The sequence below is a fragment of the Callorhinus ursinus genome, unplaced genomic scaffold (genome assembly GCF_003265705.2).
Source record: "Callorhinus ursinus isolate GAN/ISIS: 27379988/994484 unplaced genomic scaffold, GSC_fseal_2.0 scaffold3, whole genome shotgun sequence".
In the NCBI taxonomy this organism is placed as follows: domain Eukaryota; kingdom Metazoa; phylum Chordata; class Mammalia; order Carnivora; family Otariidae; genus Callorhinus; species Callorhinus ursinus.
The window spans coordinates 45,077,062-45,091,294 of NW_027397065.1; the positions used below are offsets into that span (position 1 = coordinate 45,077,062).

The 14,233-nt window shown below is 50.4% G+C and overlaps 1 protein-coding gene across 4 annotated transcripts in view; it reads right to left on the reverse strand.

Moving 5' to 3' along the window:
• CYFIP2 (cytoplasmic FMR1 interacting protein 2) overlaps window positions 1–14,233 on the reverse strand; it is a 123,279-nt gene that overhangs the window by 81,209 nt on the left and 27,837 nt on the right. For all 4 annotated transcript variants that reach the window (XM_025867144.2, XM_073890531.1, XM_073890533.1 and 1 more), the window contains exons 5-11: window positions 13,890–13,991; window positions 10,325–10,506; window positions 8,421–8,517; window positions 6,960–7,088; window positions 4,788–4,892; window positions 2,592–2,683; window positions 444–561 (exon numbers count right to left, since the gene is read on the reverse strand). In XM_025867144.2, the coding sequence (XP_025722929.1) occupies window positions 444–561; window positions 2,592–2,683; window positions 4,788–4,892; window positions 6,960–7,088; window positions 8,421–8,517; window positions 10,325–10,506; window positions 13,890–13,991 (825 nt within the window). The remainder of the gene's footprint in view (window positions 1–443; window positions 562–2,591; window positions 2,684–4,787; window positions 4,893–6,959; window positions 7,089–8,420; window positions 8,518–10,324; window positions 10,507–13,889; window positions 13,992–14,233) is intronic.

The window sequence follows — 14,233 nt, forward strand, 5'->3', positions numbered from 1 at the left end:
AAATACTCAGAGAGTGCTCTGAGCATGCATGTTCAGAACTGTTTCTTTTGCCGTCCAGGGTCGAAACGGCTGGGATCATGTGCAGATGAACCATTACTGGGCCACTGTAATCTGCTGGGCAGGATGCATCTTCCATGCATCCTACTGTTTAATCCTCTCAATGAACCTTTCCAGATACTATTACCCCCATTTTACAGATGAGGAAACTGAGGCACAGGGATGGTGACTAACTTCTGAAGGTCAGCGGCTGAACCAGAATTAAATCCAGTTCTGTCTGGCTCTGAAATCCACGCTCTCGGCCCCTCGGCCCTCTTGCCTCCGATGTGCACCGCCTCGCTCCTGCTCTCCGTCATCCCTGGGACCATTTCCTTCCTGGCTGGTCACGGCCCCTTCGTACCCTGAGCCCCCACAGGCCTCCATCCCAGCAGCCAGAGTGAGCTCACCTCACTGTTGCTGTAGCGAGCGAGTTCAGAGATGAAGCGGATGTGGTCGTCCCGGATCTGAACCATCTGCTCGCAGATGTTGTACTGGGGGCTGATGCTGCTCTGGGTACATGTCCACCTGGGCAGAAAATCACAGGGTGGGAGCAGGTTCTGGCCTGACGTGCCTCAGTGGGATAGGCTCCTTCCACTCACTAGTTGCTCCTGGTGCTCAGTCAAACATGGCCAGCTCCCCTAGGTGGACCCAACAAGTGACCCAGTCACCAGCAAGAAAGACTGCCACAGGCTGAGTGGAATAATCTTCCTCCTCTAAGATCCAATCACAGGCTTTTCCAGGTAACTTGTGTCCACGGTACTTACCAGTTATATGAGTGAGGAGCCTCTCTAGGGCTACAAAGAGCTGGAAACCGAGCGAAGAAAAGGCAAGGTGGGCAACCTCCCCAAATCTGCCTACTGACTGTCAGCACTGACATCCTGAGGGTGAAGCTGGCTTTGGTGGGGCCGTTAGGGTGGGACTGGGGAAACTCACAGGGATCCTGCCTCTTTTTCAACAGTGATCAGGCAACATTAAGGACTCCATGGTGATGGATAACGTGTGTTCTGAGAGGTACTGCTGGCACGTTCTCCCTCCCACCCTCCCTCTCTCCCCACCCCCTGTTGTTCCCCTTGCCCTTCTCCTTTCTCCTTAACTCTTTGGAAAGATATCATTGGGAAAACCATCCTAAAATGGAAAGGAAATCAATGAATGAAAGTCTTCACTCTCCTTCCCCAAGAGAAAAAAGATAGCCCCCTTTACCCTCATTCTGTCATCTGGTGCTGGGTGACCCAGGAGACAGACTAAGCATGGGCACCAAACAAAGCGGATAAACATTTTGGGAAAAATTTAATATCTCGGGGCGCCTGGGTAGCTCAGTCATTAAGCGTCTGCCTTCAGCTCAGGTCATGACCACAGGGTCCTCGGATCGAGCCCAGCATTGGGCTCCCTGGCTTGGCGGGAAGCCTGCTTCTCCCTCTCCCACTCCCCCTGCTTGTGTTCCCTCTCTTGCTGTGTCTCTGTCAAATAAATAAATAAAATCTTAAAAAAAAATTTAATATCTCAAAAGGATCTCCTTGAAGTGGTTCTCATTAGAATACTTGGACTGGTGATAGACTTCCTCATGCTTATACTTTGGCATGACTTTTATTTTGGCTTACTTGTACAGGAATGGGGACACTATCACTCAAACCTCTGACACGCTGCTGTGGCCACATCATCACTCTCACCCAACTTCAGGTGGTCAAGAATGCACACAGGAAACCTGAGGAAAGGAGTTCAGCCTTCTCAGTTCCATGCTCTTCCTAAAAAACCTCCTCACATACTAGCAGCCAGCAGGTTATGAAAAGACTAAACCAGCTTCCTTGGTGAGACTCCCTTGCAGGGGCTCAAGGCTGGTGGGGTTCAAGGACACTCGTTTACCTATTTTTTAGGCGCTAACCCTCACTTCTGACCAAAGGACAGTCAGCCCCTCTCTGTAGGGAAAGGTCATATTCAATCAGCTTTGGGAAAGATGCAGACAGAAGGAACCTTACTAACAACCCCAGAGATCAACAGAGTGGCTGGCCCAGGCTGGAGCTGGGTGTCACCCACCTGCCATGGAGTCACTGACATCCCAGGTCCTAGCACAGATTACCTGAAACGGTGGCTTATAAAACAGTCTAAGGCGAGGCTATCGACTCACTTCACAGGTGGAACCATCCAAACCATATACTCAAACACATACTTACTGCATGGACACAAATCTGAGGAGAGAATCGAGATGCTGAAGAATGCCTTCTTGCTCCACCCGACCACTGAGGGCCAGCCAGTCCTCCCCCTTCTCGAGGGACGGAGGGCTCCTGCTGTCCCGCTGTGGGCAGCACGGATCAGCGCCAGGACAGAGAAGGGGCGTGGCTGTGCTCTGAGCACTTTTGAACCCTGGCGGCAAAGGGCAGATACAAAAGGGCTCAGAGCACCCTCCGCTGTTCCCTTCCGGCCAGCTGGGTGCCAGTGTTGCGATGGAATCCACCTGCCCAGGGCTCTGGGGAGGGAGGAGGGGCTGAAGTGGCCCCTCGGCCCCCTGCCCGGGCTGGGCGTCCTCGCGGGAGCCGAGAGACATTATGGCAGGCACTCACTTGGACTTGTTCTCTTCATAGTGAGCACTGGTCTTAATGTATCTGGCCAGCTCTATCTGCATGTCGCCGAAAAGGGGCACCACTTGCAGCTGCTGCAAAGGAAGCAAACACAAGGCATGAGATACTGAGGGAGGAGCCGGGAGGCTGCCTTCCACTGGGGAAAGCAGGTCTTTGTGTACCTCTGGGCCAACCCCTAGGTTCTGCTTCTGATCATGCTACTGGGTCATCTTGCAACCAAAGAGAGTCCCAGACAGTATACAGGTCCTCCTGTGCCGCCAGCCAACCCATGTTCCAGCAACTGAGCCCAGAGGGGGCAAAGTGATTTGTCCAAGGTAACACAGCAGGCAGAATGGACGAAGGATGAGGGCCAGACAGCCTGCCTCCCAGGGCAGGTTCTTTCTGCTCTAACTTCCCTGGGATTTGTGGATCCTTGCAGCTGTGAACTCTGGACTAGGAGTGGATACGTGGATGCCACTGTCTGGGTGTGGCCTTCCTGAGAAACTCTACAACGTGAAGAAATTGAAACCCTAACACCAAACACTAAAGGGCAGACAAGTCCTAAGTGAAGACCAGCACAAACGGAGAGGAGGCTGGAGCGGACTGCTGGCTTCAGGCAGTCGGCACCATGTCAAGCGCTTCAAAACCAGAAGATTCTTAGGACAGTGGTGGGTACATGTCATTCTGCTTTCATCAGAACACATAGAATGTACAACGCCAAGAGTGATCCCTAATGTAAGCTATGGACTTTGGGTGATAATGATGTGTCGGTGGAGGTTTGCTGATTGTAGAGAACACATCCCTTTGGTGGGAGATTTTGATAATGGGGGAGGCTGTGCGTGGTGGGGGAGGGCAGGGGATAAATGGGAAAACTGCCCTTTCTGCTCAATTTTGCTGTGAACTTTAACTGCTCTAAAAAATAGTCTATTAAACAAAAAACAGTATCTCAATCCATATAAATACTTCGTGAGGTCAGTACTATTATCATCCCCATTTCACAGATGAAAAAACTGAGGTTTAGATAGCTCAAGTGATTTTCACACAAAGTCAAGTCAGCTAGAAATCAAGGAGCCAGGACTATAATCCAGGGCTCTGACTCACGTATGTCCTTCCTACTGAATCCTCAAAGGAACCCTAGCAAGTAGATAACCTTCGCGTTCACATTTTTCAGGCTGGGGAACTCCATTTCAGAAAGGTTTAGTGATTTTTCCCAGAGCTATCCAGCTATCAAGTGGCAGAGCCAGACTAAAACTCAGGACCGACTACGGCAAAGTTGTATTTCTCAACTGCACCCCAATCTCATTCATGCTGACTGAGGGCAGAGGCAGATTTTGCAAGGTCTCCTGAGATGAGCCCTGTTTTCATTTGGGGCAGCTCCAGAGCAGAGTGAAAGTTCTGGCCCTGAAAAAATGCAAAGCCACAGGATGTCTTTTGGTGATTTATTTCCCCCTTAACCTGGAAAAGTCAGTGGGATCTAGGCCCAGCCCAGTGTCCCCCATGCCACACTTTTGAGGGGTTCCACTTTTAATGTTAAGCCTGGTGTTTCCATGTCTGACCTCTGAGGCTCCACTCCATGCCTGGAGTGCCCAATGCTAGTATAAACCGACACCATGGAATTCAATTTCAAAGCAGGAAATCCCTTCATGAAAACCCCAAAGGCTTCATTTAACCCCAAGGTTTTATTTTAAAAAATTTGGGGCCAGAAGATCAAATGTCTGAGGCACTGCAAAGGTCTGGGTATATAATGGACTGTGATGAGGCCTTGTGCCCAGAGGCAGGGGTGAGCCGAGGGAGCCCCCCGTGGACCAGGAGAGGCTGTGACTTTCAATTTAAAATCCAGTCTTTAATCCTCCTGCTTCTGTGAGCTCTGATTTATATGGAAAATTAAAGCAGGTGCTGTTTTCTGGGATGCATCTCTTTCTTTAGATAGCGAGGGATTTCAGGAAAGAGAAAAGGCAATATGCAGAAAAAATTGTAAGGCCTCTCACAGCCAAATCCAGAGACTCGAGAGCATGTTTGACTTTAACGCGACAGCCTTCGATAGTGTAGCACCTTCTACAGAGGGTGGCTGGAGGCCCTGTCATTCTATCTGCCTCCTCCTCTTGGGGTCTTTAGAGCTGCCGTTCCATCAACAAGCTGATTTCTTCCCTTTCCCCAGAGAGAGCACTCTGCAGCCCAGCCCCACCCTCAGATACTGACCTTAAAGAACTTATCAATTTTGCTGAGGTTGATTCTCTTCTTGGCATCCAGTTTGTAAATGTTACTGACGTTTCCATCCATCAGGTAGAGACCAAAACCCATTACCTAGAGTGAGAAGGGGCAGAGCACAGAAGCCTATCATGACCATTGGAAAAGCTTTAAAAACAAAACAAAACAAAACAAATTAAAAAAGGAGGTCTGTGCACACACACATGCACATCCTGTAGGAATACCTTCTCTTTCAAAACCCACGTGTCTTCAATTGAAGAAAGGAGACATAAATCTAATTTCAACTAAAAATCTGATTTCTCTGTAGAATTCAGAACACCCTGTAGTAGGTTATTATGGTGGCCGCTTGCTGAGTCCTTACTGTGGGCTGGAGTCTATGCGTAGGGCATTCCCAAGTATTTTCTTCAATTCTCACAATAATCTCATGAGTCAAGTTTACACAATGATCTTACTGCACAGACAAGGAATTAGAGGCCCAGAGAGGTTAGCCAGCCTGCTAAGGTCACACAGCTAATAGGTTGCAGAGATAGGGTCTGAAGGCAGATCTGACCACAACATCTACACATTTAGATGCTTCCTGCGAGAAAGGGCTGAGCGCTGCTTGTTGCTGCATCCCTGGGGTCTAGCACATCACAGGGACTTGAGAATACCAGCTTGGTGTTGAATGAACATGAAACTATTCACTTCTTTCCCCAAGGAAGCTAAAACAACACACAGATTCCCAAGGAGCCACTGGTGACTTCATTCAGAACACATTTTTGCCTGACAATGCCCTATAAGCAGGTCACCAGGCCGACTCTTGATATGCTGGTCCATTTAATAGCTTCTCGAATGCTGACATGTTTTCCTCCTTTTGTCAAATGCACAGCAAGGCTGACGGGGGCCTGAACAGCGAGGCTGAAAGCAGCTTCCCTTGGCTCACAGCTGCCGTGACTGTGGAGAAGTCACACCTGACACATAAGGGCCTGGACTAGAGGACCACGAAGGTCACATCCCCCTTAGTCCCATTCTGTCCCTGTGCTCTGCAGGGTGTGTGCCAGACTCTCCCACCTTAGGTGAGAGGTGCCCCTGGTGGCATCTGAGTTCACGGACACAAACGTGCAGAATGGGGGAAGAGCCAGCATTGAGACCCGGAGCCCGGGCTGGAAGAAGGGGAGAGCTCAGGGCTGGGAGGCAGAGGTGCAGAGGGCTCAAAAGCCGGTAAAGGAAAACCTGCTGGCAGCGTCTCGGAGTGCTTGGTGGGTGAGGGTGGCACGGAGGAGAGGAGGAAAAATAAAACTACCAGGAGAACACCAAAAGGGGAGGCTTTGGAGAAGAAAGACTCAAAAGGGGCTATGCAGCGTGTCAGAAGAACACGCAGAAGGCTGCTCATCTCAGTGCTACTGCTGTCAAGAGAAATCAGGAACAACCCAAGCAGCCAGAGGCAGAGGAATGGCCACAGAAATGCAAGGGCATCCGTACTGCATTATTTAGCAGCTGCATAACATCCGTGCTACATTTAATGAAATGGGATAAAAATTACACACACACATAATTTATGCATATTGCGTATGCTGAAAGCGCGAAAGCGTAGAAAAATTACAAGGAAATACATCAAAATGCTATAAGTGTTACCCCTGGAGGGAAAGATGGTGAGAGAGAAAAACTGTGCTTTTCTATATATTCCTGATTTTCTACAATAAATATTACTTGATAATTTAGAAATGGAACTTGCAAATGGCTGGAACAAATGTGCCTATTTTGGCAAAATACAGCAAAAGCTTGAAGATTTTGCTTTCCCTTTGAGTCAGCAATTTCTCCCCTAGGACGTTTGACTTGGCAAGAGCGTGGACACAGAAGCTGTGCTGTAGTAAGAATGCTCAGTGCAGTTTAGCAAACCAATATCCAATGACAGAGGATTTGTTTAATAACAAGGTCCACGTGCGCAAGCTCCTCAGCGGCCATTAAAAACTACATTGCAGAAATACCCCGAACGGCATTTGGAAAGGTGTTGCTGACGTATTAAAGGGAAACAAAAGAGGATCACAAAGAATTATGTCCAGGGGGATCTGTATCAGTGTTTAAAGAAGAAAAAGTAAGCGTTTTTCCTTTTTTAAAATGATTTTCAATAAGAAGGAGGTGGAGGGCAAGCCCAGGCGCTGGGGCGTGCGACTGCAGGTGTACCTTGAGCAGCATGTGCTTCTCGCTGGGGGTCAGATACATCTTGTTCTCGTAGTAGTCCACGCAGATGTTGACAATGTCTGACAGCAGCTCCTCATAGCCTGGGATCACCTCCAGTTGCTGGTGGAGACACTGAAGAGCAGCCCCCCCCCCCCCCCGTTAGCCCTTCTCCTGCCCCACCCCCACGCCCACCCCAGAAGGCCCACAGCTGGTTGGCAGTGACAGGGCACAGCCTCCTGACCATCTCAGGTGGACGGAGACTGCGTCTCCTCCTCAAAGTCCCCATGGTGGTTGGTTGGAGCTCCTGTGCACCCCCCACGGCAGGGAAGCCACCCCCCGCGCCCCGCCTTGGAGCCCTCCCTTTTATTTCCCAGCAATTCTGATAGTTAGAAAGTGCTTTCTTGGGCTGAGCTGAAAAGCAGTTCAGCTTTACAGCAACAGGCCTGTCGCAATCTAGGTTTGGTTTTGAGGGCATAGCCTTAGCCATGACATCTCAGATGATGACAGAAAGACCCAGCCCGGGAGAGGAGAGAGGGACCAGCAGGTGTGTCCCTGCTGTAGGACACGGTGGTACAGGAGCATTTTCCATCGGAGAAGAGTCTGAGGTCTCCACCTCAGGCCCTTTCTTTCCAAAGGGACAACCTGGGCCCCTGTGGGGGATGCCATGGGAGGCACGGCTAGTGCTCTCTACAGACAACCTGGGGCTGAGACGTGGGGCTGAGTCTCAGGAAAGAAACATGTCAACACTGACAGCCTTGTGCAGTTAACCAAGAGCAGGAAGGGCCCAGTGAAGCCAGCAGCATCCCTGAGAGAGGTCTGGGCCTGGAAACGTTTCCAAGGTGGAGGGCCCCTCTCAGCGAGGGCCCTGCTCACATTCTCGCTGGTGCGTGCTTAGGCTGACCTGACAGGTGAGCAAGATGGATTACATAAAGTCAGGGCACGAGAGCCATAGCTGATGGGTGTGCCCGGCAAAGTGGTGGCAGTAACCATAGCTACGGCAGCTCATGCTCTTACCATTTGTCAGGCTCTGCTCACTAAGGGCTTTTGAAATGGTGTCTCCTTTCTCACAACAGTCCTAGGAGACGGATGCTCATATTCTCAAAATAACAGCTCCACTTTGCAGATGAGGAAACTGAGGCTTAGACCTTGCTCAAGGTTTCACAAGGGGTCAGTGGAGGGTCCACGATTAGAAAACAAGGCCGTCAAACTCCAGAACCCAGGCTCTCAATCCTCGCTGACATGGGGGCAGCGTGTGGGCTGAGAAGGCTTTCAGGGAACAAAATCTGCGGAGGGTAAAAGGGTCACCTGTGGTTGGAGGGGAGATTTAAGCCTGCTAATTCAGGAGTAGGAAAGTGGGGGATGTTCATCTAGACTGAGCTCCCCTGCTCGTGGTCCCTTGATCATCAGGCCCCTGCCTGTGGCATTAGGACCCCAGGCCAAGATGAACAAGGAATCTGCCATCACCTGGGTGATCCTGTTGTGGTTGGCCAGGAACATGGAAAGGTTCTGCGACTCCTGGATAGACTGGGGGTCCGCCATCTTCCTCAGGAACTGTGCCGCCCTGCACACGGGGTCGCGGAGAGGACTGCTCAAGCACAGCCCGCCCATGCCGGGCCTCACGGATCCCACTCCCACCTAACCCACTGCCCCACTGCCCCCCGAGGCTAAGGTGCGCTGAATAGCACAGCTGACTCCACTGTCTAAGGAGAGTGGATTCTGCAGTCATTTCGTTGGGGGCCATGCACACTCCGAAATAATAGCACCTACAATTAAGAGGCAAGAATACACTGAAGGTCAAACCCAGCAAGTTTAAGGGCATGTGGCATCCTATCAACCAGCCAGAGGTGGCAAGCCAGAGTGAAAGAAGCATCCTTGCGCCGGGCTGTGACCTGCTGTGGGACTGCACAGCGGAAATGGGGAGAAGAATCGCAGGCAGGGCAAGCGCTGGTTTTGCGTGGACTATGCTCTTTACAGGAAACCTCCAAGTTTCTAAAGCAAAGCCCTGCATGGAAACACAAGCCTATTCCAGCTAACAGGACTACAGGTGAAGGGATGATGGGCTCGAAGGGGGAACACCACGGCGCCTGAGCTGTCCCAGCCTCACCCGGTGGCGGTGTGGCCTGTGTCAGGGCCGACTGTGAGCGCACAGACAAGACACCCACCTTGCTCACGTGGCTTGTGAGCATGTCACTTGTGACCAAATGCAAAGAGTGGCCAAAACTGGGGAGAAACCGGGGGAGGGGCGGGGGGAGATGTGGGAGATACTATGCCATGAGTTGTCTCCGAAATCTTTGTGCAAGCTGCCGTTTCTGAACCAGGCCTGGAGATGGGGCTCTGCCTGCGGGCACATAGCCCCAGGTTACGCAGTCCACTCAGGAGGATACAAGGGTGGGAATCGGTCTGCTCCCTGCTTTCTCCAGTTCCCTTGGAGCCCCAGGAGGATGCGATTCAAGGAGGAGGGGCCCTCTTCACCAGTGACACAGAAAAGCCTTCCCAAGAAATGTCCCCAAACACTGCAGCGCTCATGTGAGCCTCAGCAACATACAGGAAAGATACCTGTTGCTTTCAAATGTCCTCTGCCACCTTCTGGGTGGCTGTATCCTAAACGTCTGGAGAGTGGTAATTCCTGACCCACTCTCAGTCTCTCTTTCATCTGACACTGACCCCCAACTGACTCTGGCAATCACCTGCCCAACTGGAGGCCCCACTCACAGCAGGAACTGAGGGAGGTGTCCACACGCTACCCAAGCCGGAGCGCGATGACAATCCTCCATGGGACTTTTGCAAAAGTATGTGAAAGAAGCGCCCTTTCTTTCCTTTGAAGCTGGGGCTGCTTACGCTGGTCAGAGGGAAGCTTACAGCTGCTGGTGACCACCACAGGGCACAGGCCTGCCTGAGAATGAAGCTGCTATCCAGGAAAGCTGAGCCGAGAGGTAGAGGGTACCAGACCAACAACATCTGAGTATCTGGATCCAGATACCATGAAACTGTTCAGTTCTGGGAGCCAATCTAGTTCCTTTTTTTATATAAACAGTTTGAATTGGCTTTCTGAATCTTGCAAGAAATGACTGATGTGACCATCTTATGATTATTTTCCTGGTCCCAAACTGCATGGGAAACCACTACAGGTAGGGGAAAATGAGGCTCCGACCCCATCTTAAGACAGAACACCTACAAAGGCCCAGTTTTCCAAAGACTCAGCTCTGCATCTTTTTCCTCAAACTGCAAAGACAGATATAGGCCCACCCCTGCAGGGTTGGGGAATGGTTAGTTTGGTTCTGGAGGATGAGCCCAGCAGAAGGGCTCTAGCCTCTGCCTCTCCTAGGCCAGCTCCGCAGGAAGAGGGGGGTCGGGGAGGGTGCCCTGACCTCTTATAGGCAGAGTGGTCGTTCTTGACGCTGCACTTCATATTCTTCAGCTCATCCAAGACAGCGAACATGTTGATGAACTTGCCCAGGGTCAGAAGGTAGGCCTCGGAGACGAAGTCCTTCCTCCGCTCAGCATGGCAGAGCCGCTTCACCTCACTGCAGAACCGCTCGATGGCCTTGCGCTGCAGGTGGAGGGGCAGCAAGTAAGGACAGGCAGCCCCGAAGGTGGTTCGCTGTGCTCTGTGCGGAGAGCAGGATCAAGACTCCCTCCCCTGGGGCTCTGGTCAGAGCGTGGATATTTAGAGAAAGTCAGATCTGCCAGGAGATCTTTCTTAGAGGGGTCCCTAAATCCAGAGCTCATTTCAAGAGGGGAGCCCAGAACCTGCAGCCGAGTGAGTCAAGCCAATGTATTTATTCACCATGCCTTTGCTCAGAAGCATTATGTCTTACTCATTTTTTGTATCCCAGCATCTAGGACAGTGTCAGGGCAAGAGTAGGGTAGGGACCAAGAATGAGAGAGACATTCAGAGAGAGAGGCTCATGCATCCAATAAATCGTATTTACTGAGCATCTACTGCATGCCAGGAACCATTCTAGGTACTGGAGGAGAGTAGAGAACAAAACAGAAAAAAAAAAAATTCTGCCCTAAGGCGCTTATATGTGAGGAAAGGCAGAAAACAAAACAAATACTCTATATTAGAATGTGATAAGCAACACGGAGAAAAACAAAGCAGGAAAGGGGGAATGGGAGGGCAGGGGGAGCTGTACACTTTAGTAGGAAGATCAGAGAAGAAATCATCCAGAGGTGACTTTTAGGAAAAGAGTTTGAAAGAAGAGAAGAAGAAAGACAGGGATAACTGAGGGAAGTGCATTCTGGACAACGTGAGCAGCCAGTGCAAAGGCCCTGAGGCAGGAGTGTCCCTGATACGTTTAAAAGATGAACAAGAAGCTGGTGGTTGAAGTGAAGCGAGCAGAAGGAAGAAACTGGAGGCAGAGAGGGACCAGGGCCACTGGCTGTCGCAGGCCTTTGTGAGGGCTCAGGTTTCTACACTGAGTGAGTCAAAGGTAACATGGTCTGAACTCTATTTTGAAAGGGTCGCAGTAGCTGTTATGGTGAGAATCGACTATAGGGGGCAAAGATAGAAGCAGGGAGAATAGTTAAGAGAAATGAAAATATATCTCCCCCAAAATGTATACATGAATATTCACAGCAGCCTTGTTCATAACAGTCCCAAAGTGGATACAACTTAATGTCCATTAACTAATAAATATGTAAATAAAATGTGGTAGCTCTATACAGTAGATTAGTATTTGGTCATATATTTTGGTACACGCTACCACACGGATGGATCTTGAAAACAATATGTTAAGTGAAAGAAGTCTGTCACCAATGATCACATATTATGTGATTTCATTTAAATGCAATGTCCAGAAGAGGCGAATCCATAGAGACATAAGACAGATTTGTGGTTACCTAGAGCTGGAGTGGGGAACGTAGAGGGTATGATGGGGTGGAAGCTAAAGGGTATGGGATTTCTCTTGGGGGGTGAGAATGTTCTATGACTGATGATGGTGATGGATGCACGACTCTGTGAATATAACTAATGAAAACTGTTGAACTGTCCGATTTAAATGGATAAATTGTATGGTATATGAATTATATTAAAAAATACGTTACCAAAAAAAGCAGCTGACCAACAACAAAAATAGGCTAAAGCAACAATTTGGAGAGACACAGAGAGAGGAGGAGGTTGAGGAAGAAGAAGAGGAGGGGGAGGGGAAGGAGAGGAATCACTCTTGTATGTGAACTTCACTCCATGGACATGGGATACCCCGCCCCAGTGAATCAGTCCCCTCCTTCAAAGCCCAGGCAAGCCCTACTTTCTCCTTCCAGAGTCCAAGAACAACGCAACTTCTTGCAATGATGGAAATGTTCCATGACTGCACTGTTCAATATGGCAGCCACCCATCTCAAGTGGCTACTGAGCACTTTTCATTTCATGGCTAGTGCGCTGGGGGACCTGAATTTTAAGTGTTATTCAGTTTTCACGTAGATAGTCTCATATGGCTAATGGCTACTGTGTTGAACAGCATAGTTTTAGATTACTCCAGATCCTCCCTTCACTAAATACTTTGTCGGAAGGCCCTTCGTTTAGCACTCCATCAGCCTCTGGATAGTTCTTCTCTCTTGGACCTGCCTTCCCAAAGAAACCAGGCTCCTGAGGGCAGGGTTGTGATGCTAGTCACAGCGGCTGCCATTTGTCACACCTACTCTGTGACCAGGGCTCCACTTGGCTCTTCACAAACAGACCTCCTTCATCCTCACCACACACCTGAGATGAGGCATGATTTCCAAGGTGAGAACCGAAGGTGTCAGAGGTTACAGAACTCACAGGCACACAGGGACAGTGTGCAGAACCTTGAGTTTCTCTGCCTTCGAAGCCAGCCCTCCTGCCCTGGGCTGCACGCATTTGCACCTTTCCCAGGCAGTCCCATCTCCCACCCCCAGGCCTGGGCAGAGCTGGGTGCAGGGCGGGGGGACATCCGGCCAGTAGCTTGCAAGGCTATTTATGACGCTTAGGGCTTCAGTGGAAACTGTGGAGGGCACAGAGCGTGTGCCATGACCCCGCCCCAGGGTACAGACTGGCCTCCAAGTCTCCAATCTGCATTCTCGCACAGCGTCCGACATGACCAGCATAACCGACCGACTGCATTATTCTCCCTTTGCCACTTCTGTTTCACCAGCTTGCCCTCTTACCTTCCATTCATGGAGGCCCCACAGCGCTCTTTTCTCTTTTCCTCCTGAAATGACTCCTCTTTCTGGCTTCCCAGCTGGCCTCCCTGCTGTCACTCTTCTCCCCTCCCACCTTCCGCATCTGTAACTGTCCCCATCTCCCATCTATTTCCCACACAGCAGCCAGAACGGTGCTGCAAAACCTCAAGCCAGAACTCGTCACAAGGAACCTCCAGTGGCTTCTATGGTGCTCGAGTAAAATCCACATACTCTTTTCACACCCTACTTCCTGGCCTACAGTGCCCTGAAGATCAGGTCCTGTCTACCTCCCCCAGGTCACCTTCCGTCAGCCATCCCTACTCACTGCAGCTCCCCTGGCTGCCTGGTATTTCTTAAACATGCTGTGCCCCTTCAGGCCTTTGCAGTTCCTTCCGCCTGAAACCTTCTTCCTCCAATCCTCACACGCCAGAGGACTGTTACATACAGATTTCAGTGCAAAGACCATCCCTAAAGCCGCACCAGGTCACAGACACCCTCCACCCCAGAGTTACGATTTTTAAATTTTATCTTACTCACAGCGCTTACTACACCCTGAAAAGGAGTATTGTTTACCGTCAGTCTCTCCTCCTACCTGAATCACACTCGTGTGCTCACTAGGATGTAAATCACATGGGAGAGGGAGGCTTGTCTTGCTCACCAAGGGGCGTGTCAGTGGCCCACAAGAAGTATTTGCTCAATGGACAAATAACCTGGGTCAAAAATCCAGATCCCAGTAGCTGGCAGAGTGGGGCCTCTCGAGTCTCCTGATTCAGACCCACCCTTACCCCTCACCTGAAAGTACATGAACTTCATGAGCTTGGTGACCTCTGGCTCTAGCACCTCCACTGTCTTCTCATAGATCTCGACCCGGTTGGGCTGCTCATTGCATTTCACCTGTGGGGAGAGGGGAGATTGCACATCCTACTTTGCCAAGGCAGTTCTGGTTCACATCTGTTGTCTTATTAATAGAATCCTTTTGCAGTGCCCTGACCATGAGCTCTGAACACATTTACCTTGATCTGCAAGGTCTCCCTCCTTCAGCCTTTCCCCTACTCCTACCCCAGGGGGACCCCACCAGCATCTAAGCAGAGAAAAATGTTCCAGCCATTGTTCCACAAGCACATGGCATGAGGGTC